The sequence below is a fragment of the Malaya genurostris genome, chromosome 3 (genome assembly GCF_030247185.1).
Source record: "Malaya genurostris strain Urasoe2022 chromosome 3, Malgen_1.1, whole genome shotgun sequence".
NCBI lineage: Eukaryota > Metazoa > Arthropoda > Insecta > Diptera > Culicidae > Malaya > Malaya genurostris.
In genome coordinates, this window is record NC_080572.1 from 226324307 (window position 1) to 226337656 (window position 13350).

General features: G+C 38.9%; 1 protein-coding gene across 1 annotated transcript in view; it reads left to right on the top strand.

Moving 5' to 3' along the window:
* LOC131434661 (tetraspanin-9) overlaps positions 1-13350 on the top strand; it is a 52846-nt gene that overhangs the window by 36059 nt on the left and 3437 nt on the right. Inside the window, exons 2-4 of the mRNA XM_058601620.1 lie at positions 767-833; positions 916-1107; positions 1200-1394. Of these exons, the coding sequence (XP_058457603.1) occupies positions 771-833; positions 916-1107; positions 1200-1394 (450 nt within the window). The 5' untranslated portion in view covers positions 767-770. The remainder of the gene's footprint in view (positions 1-766; positions 834-915; positions 1108-1199; positions 1395-13350) is intronic.

Consider the following 13350-nt stretch of genomic DNA (forward strand, 5'->3'; position numbering starts at 1 on the left):
ACAAAAACTTACGTAGAATTGATCGTGCGATATGAATTTGTATAATTTTTGTAAAGTAAAATTTATGTATCGAAATATCGGTTATTTCTAACGACTACTGGAAGTTTGCATCAAGAAAATTACCGGAAGCGGAATCAATTTGCATTGAGTCATATTCTCACTAAATAGGTGGCACTTTAAAGTAATACACATCTTGACTGTCACATTAAAAAAAATGCTACTAAAACTGCTATGTAAAATTATTAAACCAGTTTTTCAGTACCGATTCCTTTTGACGTGGTTTTCGAAAAAAATTAAAGTCGATAAGTTATTATCACTGCGGATAGAATCAAACAAACATATGTGAAAGTTTGAATGAATAGCTCGTTGAATATTCAAATAAATTTGTAATTTTTTCCTATACTTTCCAAAAGAATTAATTAACAAAGTAATTTTTGAAAAGCCCTGATAGTTTTATGAAATTAATATTCAATGAAGGCCAGTTTGATACCATTAATAAATTCTTCTTCATTTCATGCGTCCTTCGTGAATTATTGTATTATCGTTCAAGCACTAGGCACCGGTTGTGCAAAAAAAATCATATGATGAATTGCATGAATACGGCAAATTACAATTGATCCATCAAAGCAAGGCACGTTTGCTTCATTTTCTTGTGCAATTGAACGCAGAAAAGGGTAATTGAAAAATAAGATTAAACTTATCGGTTCAACGTGATCGATTATAACACCACTAATTGATATATGGAACTATTTCTCATTTCTTCCAGCACCATGGGCAACTCCGGTTACACGTGCATACGACGGACGTTTTGCTCGTTCAACATTCTCATATGGGTAACACGACAGAAGCATTTTTCAGCCCGGCTGAACCGCTGGAAAAATTAAATTTTCCTTCCTTCCTCTCACTCTTCGGCAGCTTTGCGGGAGCGGTTTCCTTGCCATCGGTGTGTGGCTTCGACTGGCAGCACAAGGCTATGCCACCCTGCTTCCGGACCACGCGGGTCTCAGTGCGGACTACATTTTCATCACCATCGGTGTGATTAGTTTCGTTATCGCATTCTTCGGCTGCTGCGGCTCGTGGTTCCAGTCCAGGTGCTTTCTCATTATAGTGAGTATTGACTATCCGGGCATGGCCGGATTGCCCGCTCGAAAACTTTGCTCGTGTAATGTTTCAATTTGTTTTTGTTTTTCTCGATGCAGTATTTCACGCTGGTGGTGCTGCTGTTCCTGAGTGAGTTCCTGCTGGGTTCGTTGGCGTTTGTGTTCCGTGGGGGCATCGGCCGAATGTTGGTACACGAGTTGAAGTACGGCATCGAAAAGCACTACAACGTGACGGATCGGGGCGGCCTTCTCGCGCCCTCGGTGGCATCCATTTGGGATAAGGTGCAAGTGGAGGTGAGTGTTTGCTGTGGAAGAGACAAAAGAGGATGTTTCGATGGTAAACTAATTGGTCGAGAGTGGCAGCGTTTCAAAGCTGACCGCAATGGTTACGCAAGTGGGATAACTATTCATTTTTAGATACGAATTAAAAAATCAAATCAGATTAGGTCTATTGTACTAATAGTCGTCTCCTCTATCTTTCCCCGTATTATTTTTTTTTTGGATTACTCCACTTTTAGTTAACTCTAAGTCTAAGAAACAATAGTTTGATAATTGTGCAATACTGATGTATTAGCAAAGCAAAAACTCGAAGTGAATGAAATCTTACCTTAAGTGTCAATGGGTCGAACAGAGACAGCAGATATCACTCTAACTTATGGTGCAGGTATATTAGATGAATAGTAAAGCTGAGATGAAATAGTTGCCCTGTATGATAGCAAATCCAATCGGAAAACATGTTCCGAGAATTTTTTCTATGCTAATATTCCATGACTATGTAACAAAGCTCGTGTCAAAGTACTGTATGCGTGATAATGTTTGCTCCATCGTACAAATAACGTTTCATCGGTGCTAGTGGGGCAGATAATCGATTATGTATAATGTAGAGGGATGTTTATTCTTCCATTTGACCACGAATAAACAAAATCTATAATTCAGTTTCATTGAAAAAATTCGCTCGAAAATTAAGCGATCAAACCTTCCCCAATCTTCCCTATGCACCGGTGAAACGTTATTTGTACGATGGAGCAAACATTATCACGCATACAGTACTTTGACACGAGCTTTTTTTTTCCATAAATACGTTTATTTCTTAAGGCAGTTTACATAAGTTTTTCTTCGCCGTAGCATCACTTTTACATAATATTCTTATCCTAATTTAATTCTAACATAGTCACAACGTTTTGAATTTATTAAAACATATTCTCTTATAGCTTAAATATCATCTTAAGTAACTCGTCATTAATTATGAAATCTACTCGGAAATATTATTTGAACCAAACGATTACCTTCTATAAATTATAAAATGAGCTGATTTTTTTGACATTTTGTTGATAATTTCATAAACTGTTTCGAGTTTGTTTGTATCATTACATAATTTTTATTCTAATTTAGCTATTGGTTGAACTCATGGACGCAGCTGGGATCAGAGCTAAGTCTTAAAAGGGGCCTTTATTAAATTGAAACTCCAATTTTCTTTATGAAATGATAAATAAGTTTCATGTATGAAAGGTCACGACAAGCAAGAATGTCTCGAACTGGGATATTGGATAGTCTACCTTGGGTACGCAAAGAATTTATTAGTTGAGATCTGACATCACGATACTCCACGCATGTCCAAACGACATGATCAATATCCCGATAACCTTCTCCGCAAGCACAATGATTAGTCTCGGAGAGCCCAATTCGAAGGAGATGTGCATCTAACGTGTAGTGATTGGACATGAGTCTGGACATCACACGAATGAAATCCCTACTCACATCCAGTCCCCTGAACCATGACTTTGTCGATATATTCGGAATAATTGAGTGCATCCACCGACCCAGATCATCTCTATCCCAAGAAGCTTGCCAGCTGGCAAGTGTTCTTTGGCGAGACGAGCTATAGAATTCGTTGAAAGCAATCGGTCGCTCATAAATTTCACCCTCAATAGCACCACCTTTGGCTAAAATATCGGCTCTTTCATTGCCAGGAATGGAGCAATGAGCCGGGACCCAGACTATAGTGATTAGATAATTATTGTTCAATATGTCGTTCAGGCACTGTTTTATTTTGCCCAGGAAAAACGGTTCAGTCTTGCCAGTCATGTTTGAGCGAATGGCTTCAATTGCACTCAGACTATCTGTGAAGAGGAAATAATGGTTTGGAGATAATGTGACGATTACAAACAAACTATAATGAACTGCTGCTAGCTCTGCTATATAAACAGATGCAGGTTCTTGAAGCCTAAATGAGGCCGAAACATTATTGTTGAACATACCAAACCCTGTCGCTTCTTCAATTCGCGATCCGTCCGTGTAAAACATTTTCTCAGAGTCAATATGCCTGAACTTACTTGAAAATATTTTTGGGATTTCCGTCGAGCGTAGATGATCCGGGATTCCACGCACTTCGCGCTGCATGGATGTGTCGAAAAATAAAGTTGAGTCAGGGACATTTAGGAGGCTGACATGGATAGGAATATATCTTGAAGGGTTGATTTCCTGTGACATATGGTTAAAATATACTGTCATGAATTTTGTTTGAGATCGAAGCTCGACTAGTCGTTCGAAATTATTAATTACCATGGAATTCAGCACCTCACATCTTATTAGCAGGCGTGATGAAAGCTCCCAAAATCGATCTTTTAATGGAAGAACTCCCGCCAGAACTTCAAGACTCATTGTATGTGTCGAATGCATGCACCCTAAAGCAATTCGCAAACAACGATACTGAATTCGCTCCAGTTTGATAATATGAGAGTTTGCAGCGGAACGAAAGCAAACGCATCCATATTCCATCACTGAAAGTATCGTTGTCTGATACAATTTTATTAGATCTTCCGGATGAGCACCCCACCAAGATCCTGTTATTGTTCGAAGAAAATTTACTCTTTGTTGGCATTTTGTTATCAGAAACCTAATGTGTCCTCCCCACGTGCATTTGGAATCGAACCACACCCCGAGGTATTTAAAAGTTAAAACCTGTTGGATCATTCTTCCCATCATATGGAGCTGAAGCTGCGCGGGATCATGCTTTCTTGAAAAGACGACTAACTCTGTTTTCTCCGCAGAGAATTCGATACCAAGATGAACAGCCCAATCGGACAAGTTATCTAAGGTATCTTGCAATGGTTTATGCAGATCAATAGCTTTGGGTCCAGTAACTGAAACCACGCCATCATCTGCCAATTGTCTTAGTGTACATGGGGTTACTAGACAGCTGTCAATGTCATTTACGTAAAAATTATAGAGGAGCGGACTGAGGCATGAGCCTTGCGGGAGACCCATGTAACTATTTCTGAGTGTTGCCAAATCGCCATGTGAAAAATGCATGTGTTTCTCTGACAAAAGGTTGTGCAAATAATTATTTATAACCGCTGGGAGTCCATGTTGGTGGAGCTTGTCTGAAAGAACATCAATGGAAACTGAATCAAATGCTCCTTTAATGTCTAAAAATACAGATGCCATTTGTTGCTTTTGAGCGAAGGCAATTTGGATGTCAGACGAAAGTAATGCAAGGCAATCATTCGTCCCTTTATTTCTACGGAAGCCAAACTGAGTATCTGACAACAAACCGTTCGTCTCGACCCAAGTGTCGAGACGTCGTAGAATAAATTTTTCGAACAATTTTCTGATGCAGGACAACATCGCAATGGGTCTATATGAGTTGTGATTGGAAGCTGGTTTCCCCGGCTTTTGAATGGCGATAACTTTCACTTGTCTCCAGTCAGGTGGAACAATATTTTGCTCAAGAAACTTGTTGAACAATTCCAACAAACGTCTTTTTGCGAGGTCGGGCAGATTCTTCACCAAGTTGAATTTAATTCTGTCCAACCCTGGAGCGTTATTGTTACAAGACAAGAGTGCTATTGAAAATTCCATCATTGAAAATGGGTTATTAATAAACCCATTATTTGGAGGAGATTCCCTTATAATACTCTGCGTAGGAACAGAATCTGGGCAAACTTTCCTAGCAAAGTCAAATATCCATCGGTTCGAGTATTCATCACTCTCATTGCCCACGTTACGATTCCTCATTCGTCTGGCCGTGTTCCAAAGAGTGCTCATTGAGGTTTCTCTTGACAAACCTTCGACAAAATGTCTCCAATAGCTACATTTTTTGGCTCGAAGTATGCTCTTGTACTTGGTTTCTAAAGCCATAAGTTTTTCAAAATTCTGAGGAGTTCCTCCTCCCCGTTTTAGAAACGTCTTGCAAGCATTTTGTTTTGCGAGTTTAGCCTCTGAGCACTCTTTGTCCCACCAGGGGTTGGGAGGCCTTCTGTTAGTCGTTGGCCCAGGAAAGCGTTTAGTTTGGGATTGTTCTGCTGCCTCCAGAATCGAACAAATGAGGAAGTCATATTCTTCAAGTGGAGGGAGCTCTTCCATTGAATTCAAAATACTAGAGATACTACTTTGGTATTTAATCCAGTCGATATTTTTTGTCAAATCATATGGAATACTAGCGGAAGTAGCAATGCAATTGCTACTGCTAATTGAGATGATGATTGGTAAATGATCGCTACCGTGTAAATCAGGCAGTATTTTCCAGGTGCAATCTAGTCGAATTGATGTTGAGCAAAGAGATAGATCTAATGCACTTGGGCGTGCAGGAGGTCTTGGGATCCGTGTAATGCTACCCATATTTAATACCGTCATGCTAAAATTGTCACAAATGTTTTGTATTAAAGATGATCTGCTATCATTGTAAACGGAACCCCACATCATTCCGTGCGAATTTAAATCCCCCAGAATCAATCGTGGAGCAGGAAGGGCTTCAACCATTTCATTAAGCTGTCGCTGTCCAACTTGTGCTTTTGGAGGAATATAAACCGAAGCTATGCAAATATCTTTGCCTTTAATGTTTATTTGGCAAGCAACAACTTCTATACTAGAAGTTGAAGGGATGTTTAATCTATAAAAGGAATAGCATTTCTTAATTCCCAAAAGCACTCCACCATACGGAGAGTCTCTATCGAGACGTATAATGTTAAAATCATTAAAATTTAAAGCTATGTTTGAAGTAAGCCATGTTTCGCATAAAGCAAATACATCACATTTTTGGCTATGCAATAAAATTTTAAATGAATTAAGTTTTGGCATGATACTTCGACAATTCCACTGCAGGACAATGATTGTATCATTTGCGGCGGGTGATAAATTATCCATCAAAAGATACAAAACCTGAGACAATTGGCCATTGAGCTGATAACTGCTTCAAAAAATTTCTAGCTATTGGAAGGAATGCCATTATGAGGGTCTTTAAGGGTTCAGATATATTGAATGCTGAGAAAATCCATTCAACAATTTCCGAAAACTTCAGTAATCCTGTTGGTGGCTGTGAAATGGAGCCCACAGGATTATTACCTTTTTCTGTGCTAGATCCTGGATTGGTTTGTGAATTTGACAAACCAGGAGGCACAGTCTTTGGTTTTGACTTTTTTTGTTTAACACGGGGATCTTTTTTTGAAGATGAAATTTTAGGTGCCTTTTTTGGTAATTTGGAAGAAGACTTCTTTCTCTTAACTGACCCTTGGGTAGTGATAAACGAATTACCTTCACTATTTTCGTCAGAGTCAGAGTCCTCTGGTTCCTCTAGATTTGAAAACCCGTTTTCGGTTTCCAAAGGGGGGACATCAATGACCGTTTTAAGCATTTCTGCATATGTGCGCTTAGACCGTGCTTTTAAAGAAAGCTTAATTTTGTCTTTGTGTACTTTAAATGCAGTGCATACTGAAATATCCTCATGAGGACTTTCTCCACAATAAATACATTTTTCAATTTCCTTGTTGCAATCATTATCTTTATGAGGCCCTTCACACTTAATACATTTTGGTTTATTACTACAGTAAGTAGCTGTGTGGCCGAATTTTTTGCAGTTCGTACAATTCATTACATTTGGAACAAAAAGCCGAACAGGGAGGCGAATTTTATCGACATAGACATGGGACGGCAACGCAGACCCGGCAAATGTCACTCGAAACGAGTCTGATGGGCGATAAACTTTCTTTCCCTCTTCATGAACTACTGAGTACAGTTGTTTGCACTCCAGTATTTTCACACCCTCAAGCATAGAGTTCTTGAAACGACCAACACCATGCTTGAGTAAATCATCTACCGAAAGACTCGCTTCGGTAACAACACCGTCAATTTCGACATCTTTGGAGGGTATGTATACTTTATACTCTTTATTGAAATGTTCCGAAGAGACAATATCATTCGCTTGTTTCAAATTATTTACTACAACACGAATTTTATCATTATTTACTTTTATGATCTCTTTGATTGAAGAGTATCGTGATGTCAAACCTTTATTAATTTGTAAAATGTTTAATGGCTTTGATATACGTCTAAAAAAGACTATCCAAGGCCCAGAAGAGCTCTCCTGATATTTTTTCGTTCGTGGGGGTATAGGATTCATGCTAGGATTTACGTCCATGGATTCATCCATCACATTAAAATTTTTAATCAAAGTTTAAAATAAAAAATGAAACCAACACTACACAGTACTCAATCAAAAGGAAAAGAAAAAACTTCTACCTTGAAATTGTTGTCTATCTCCGTTGCACTGCCGTGTAGATCCTCGTTGCTCTAGATGTTCTTGTTGGATGCTGATTGTTGGATGTGATGCTACTGCTACCTGACATCCAGCACCACTCGATTTCCGATTTACTTTTGTCTTCGCCAGCTGCAACCAGCGCAGGTCACCGGTGTATACCTGCGTGTTGTATGGCAGTGGAAAGACCGAGTTGTCTTGTCTCCTTCTTCCTTGTGCTCCGCACCGATATGCTTCTGCACCGAAGTGCCTTCGCACCGGTGTGCCTTTGCACTCTCCTGCTTCTATGTGCCTTTGCACTCTCCTTCTTCGATGTGCCTTTGAACTCTCTTGCTCAGCACTTGTGGCTGTGTATTGTGGCCTGGGTAGAGCTTGGGAAACGCCCTTTGTTGTTTCCTTCACCAGCTTGGCCCAGCACTAGGGCTCTCTTATGCAGCACGACTATACTTTTTAACGGCTGCTGCCAACAGGTCTCTACCTGTAGTTCAACCGTTGTCGTATTTAACGCGTGTAAACTAACCAGCGTTGTTAAACTGTACGCTTCTATACACAACCTTCTCGGTTGAACGGCTATTACTGAATGACACGAGCTATGTTACATAGTCATGGAATGTAAGCATTAAAAAAATTCTCGGAACTTTTATTCTGATTGAATTTGCTATCATATAGGGCAACTCTAGTTCAATCAGTCTGTGGGGTAAGTACGATCAATGTACATACTGAGCCAAGATATTTTGAAAGAATAACTTGTAGGATTACTTATATTGAATTGGATTAGGATGAAATATTTCTGTTAGTTCCTGTTTTATAATTGATGTTTTTATTTTATAAGAGTGATTTTTTAGCTGTTATCTTTTTGGCAACACTGTTTTTGACAGCTCACAAGTGAATCGTGTCTTGTGTCATGTTCAAATTTGTTCAGTGCGGTCTATAATTTAATCAAAAATCGTCGTTCGGTTTATAATTTATTCATGAATGGGCGCTGGAAAAGTTGGAAGAAGATACACCTTTTTATCGAAAAAATGTGTTCAGCGACGAAGCTCATTTCTGGTTGAATGGATACATCAACAAGCAAAATTGCCGTTTTTGGAGTTAAGACCAGCTAGAAGCGTTGCAAGAACAACCAATGCAACACCAAAAAGGCACAGTTTGGTGTAGATTATGTGCCGGTGGCATTATTCTTGAAATACCAACCCAATGTTGAAGGGGAGCGGGTCATTTCGTCGAAAGCCATTTCACCGGAAGTCGTTTCGCCGAATAGGTCATTTCGCCGAAAGGGTCATGTCTCCTGTATGTTATGTCTCCTGTATAACTGATGTGGCGCAGCCACATAACCGAAGCCAAGAACTCGGCGGCACAAAGCCGGTCGGAAGCGGCGGCCTCTTGCATACAAACCTGTAACCGCCTCGTTTGCCTGGTCTACTCAAAGCTAGGTTTCTTTGCTTTAGTTTAGGTTCGAACGAGGGGTAGCGAGGTCGGACAGCACATGAACCAAAACAATGTGGTGTCGCCGCATTAGATATTTTTTCATTTTCACTTAATAAACGGAACATATCACATACATTTGCCTGGTAGATACACCTATGCAATTGCTTTGATGCTTAGTAGCTAATAGTCAACAAGTTTTCTTGGGAACTCCGTTCTGAGGTTCATGAATCAATTTTTATCCAAAAGTACAAGAATCAATCTTTATTCAAGAAGCACAATTGTAGGTCAACAAAACGGGTGTTAACGCTATCATCTTTCATTTGTCTTTATTTTAAATCAATTCTAAGACGATTTCAGGATTCGGCGAAATAACCCTTTCGGCGAAATGGCTTTCGGCGAAACGGCTTTCGGCGAAATGACCCTGATCCATGTTGAAGAGAGTGTGCCAAAATTAAACCTTGCGCAAGGGTCATCTAAAGCGGAAAAAAATCAAATCCTACACCCCTCAAGAAATCATCCTTTATGTCCGCAACATATTGAACGTCTGTAAATCAAATTGAATAAGCTCATCAGAGCGCATCAGACTAAGTTCAGATTATGTTGGAATAATTTTCATCTACTTACTCACGAACAATTGAGAAAAATTTCAAAGCACAGAAATGCGCACAAAGACTCATAGATTTTCGAAAAGGAGAGAAAATATGCTACGAAATCAATTACTGGTGAACAGTTCCAGACGTTTCCTACACGTTTGAAATAATAGATACAACACATTGCCTTTACGCGATATATTTTTTATGGAAAAAATAAAATATATTTCACTTACTTCAACAAATTCTTGAGAGTATTTCTTGATTTTTTGAAAAAATATAATAGCATCAATGTTTCATATGAATAATTTTTTTTTGAGTTTCTGCCACCTTGGCATAATTGTGCGACGGTCTGGTTAGTGCTTTAAAATTTTTATATTGTGTTTTTTTTTATTACGTGGAAAATAAAATTATTATTGCGTCTTTAAATTGAATTTTCTGTGCGAGGTTAATCTGAACAAAAACAATCAAATACACTTCAATAAAGCCTCTAACTTTCGTCAGTTTTAGAATAAATTGGTACAGCAGGGCGTCAAGTTTCGAGACAGTACCTAGATTTTCGACGAGCAGGATTATATCTCACAAAAGATTGAGTCCTACAGACAATCCAATTGAACATTATGATATTTTAAAATTTGGCACTCTACTTTTAATTATGTTTGTAGTTTTTGGACCCGTTTATAAATTTTTTTACGTGTTTTTGTTTCGCCGGTTTAAGTGACGGTGTACAATATTAAACACATTTTACTCTAAAACTCCGGAACCGGAAGTAGGGTCCGGATGATATTCAGGAATTCCGTATGGGACCGTTAGACCTTTCATTTGAACCTAAGTTGGTTAAAATCGGTCATACCATCGCTGAGAAAAGTGAGTGATATCTATTTTGGAATATATGACCACTATTTCCGGTACTTCCGGAACCGGAGACCGGGAACCAGGATAACCGCAATCCGTTTGTTTAGTTGCCTACTGATAATGGCTATCAATTTGTGTAGTTTTGAGACCAGTTTAGAAATTTTTTTACGTGCTTTTGTTTCGTCGGTTGGATCTAGGTTCATTTTGGTCGATTTCGTTTGAAACCGAAATGAACCTAGTTCCAACCTCAACTGCTGTCAAATCCATACATTTGACAGCAGTTGGGGTCCAATTAGGGTTTGGTTTTGCTATGTCGTTTTCGTTAGAAAAAATAAAACTGACCCAGGGTAGTTTCATCAAGCAAACACTTAGTAACGGGGGTGTGAGCAAACCGGATATAAAAATCAGGTTACAAACCGACTCGATTTTCAGTACAACTACAAATGGTGGACGAGTATAGCGTGATGGATAAGTCGATGCCTTTCACGCAGCCCACCTGGGTTCGAGTCCCAACCCCGCACATAGGGTCAGAAGGTTTTTCTGGCCCGAAGAGAAGAATTCAAGGTTCAAGGCAGGGGTGGAAATAAGAAAAAATTTGATTCACAGTAAATAAAACTAGTCAGTATTATCTTTTCATATCACATATTTATGGTAGATATTATATTGAATTTTGAAATGAATCATTTTTGTTAGGATGAATTTCGGTTTTCCTTAGAATTCAAAAAGGTCTTAAACTTCATTTCCCATATTTTAAAACGTTATCGCTATTTTATTTTTGTTACCCAAATTTTTGATTTACGGTGCTCGGTTTTTTGATTCACAATCGGAAAACTTATTTCACATTTTCATGCGCAAAATGGGCTTATTTCCACCTCTGGTTCAAGGTTAAAACCTCTGTAATCGAAACGTATGAGTATGTTCTTCTGTGGATCAAGTAATAGTACGGTCCGAAGATAATTGTTGTATTTAAACTAGATGGGGCTCTGTGCCCAGGGTCGGTGAAAGAGGTGGGTACGGTAGGTAGTACTACCCACCCGAAAATTCCAAAGGTGGGTAATTACCCACCTGAAATTTCTAACGAAAAATATCAGTAATATTAGTATCATTTATTAGTTTATTGTAACTGAGAACAATAAATAAAATCAGAATTATAAAATGCTAGTACTCAAGGTAGAGCAAGGATGAGAAGATATACAACAAAAAGGTGTGGTGTGACAATGGTCATTTGAGTAAGCAGAAATCTTTTAGTGACTTAATTTTTACCTTCAACCAAAGGGGCCGAGTTTAAGCATCTCATTCATGCAAATCACTCGAGTCTCTGGTATGCCGGAAAGTACCGAAAAAGGTCTTTTACCATCTACTATACGAACCGGTAAAAGAAAAGTTACCAGAAGTTGTCAGTTTCTACTTGCAACAGCATTCTTATACACATTGAGTTCTCCACTGTATGGATATTTTCCTCAATCTCTATACAGCAAGTTGAACATCAGAATGAAAGGTTTGTTCGAACTATTGCTCATGCCCCCAGAGTCACAGCGTACTGGCTGTTTAGCCTAGGTTGTAAGTGGTATTCAGTAGCGCTGCACTCACCGCTACCTGATGGAAACCCATCATGCTATTTTTACTTATTAATTGTGTACGAGAATGCAGCCGCAAGTAAAGGGTGATTTTTTAAGAGCTTGAGAACTTTTTTAAACAATAAAACGCATAAAATTTGCAAAATCTCATCGGTTCTTTATTTTAAACGTTAGATTGGTACATGACATTTACTTTTTGAAGATAATTTCATTTAAATGTTGACCGCGGCTGCGTCTTAGGTGGTCCATTCGGAAAATCCGCTTTTTTATCGACAAATTTTGTTCAGCGATGAGGCTCATTTCTGGTTGAATGGCTACGTAAATAAGCAAAATTGCCGCATTTGGAGTGAAGAGCAACCAGAAGCCGTTCAAGAACTGCCCATGCATCCCGAAAAATGCACTGTTTGGTGTGGTTTGTACGCTGGTGGAATCATTGGACCGTATTTTTTCAAAGATGCTGTTGGACGCAACGTTACAGTGAATGGCGATCGCTATCGTTCGATGCTAACAAACTTTTTGTTGCCAAAAATGGAAGAACTGAACTTGGTTGACATGTGGTTTCAACAAGATGGCGCTACATGCCACACAGCTCGCGATTCTATGGCCATTTTGAGGGAAAACTTCGGAGAACAATTCATCTCAAGAAATGGACCGGTAAGTTGGCCACCAAGATCATGCGATTTGATGCCTTTAGACTATTTTTTGTGGGGCTACGTCAAGTCTAAAGTCTACAGAAATAAGCCAGTAACTATTCCAGCTTTGGAAGACAACATTTCCGAAGAAATTCGGGCTATTCCGGCCGAAATGCTCGAAAAAGTTGCCCAAAATTGGACTTTCCGAATGGACCACCTAAGACGCAGCCGCGGTCAACATTTAAATGAAATTATCTTCAAAAAGTAAATGTCATGTACCAATCTAACGTTTAAAATAAAGAACCGATGAGATTTTGCAAATTTTATGCGTTTTATTGTTTAAAAAAGTTCTCAAGCTCTTAAAAAATCACCCTTTAGAAAGCAACAACTTCTGATAACTATTCTTTTGTCGGTTCGGATAGTAAGTGGTAAAAGACCTTTATCGGTACTTTCCGGCATACCAGAGACTCGAGTGATTTGCATTGATGAGATGCTTAAGTTCAACTCCTCTTGCGAAAGTTAAGTTAGTAAAAGATTTCAGCTTGCTAAAATCAACCTTGTCCCATTTCGCCTTTCCATTCTTTATCTTTTCTTGCGTCTTTGTTTTCTATACCGGGGTACAAATTCAAAATATAG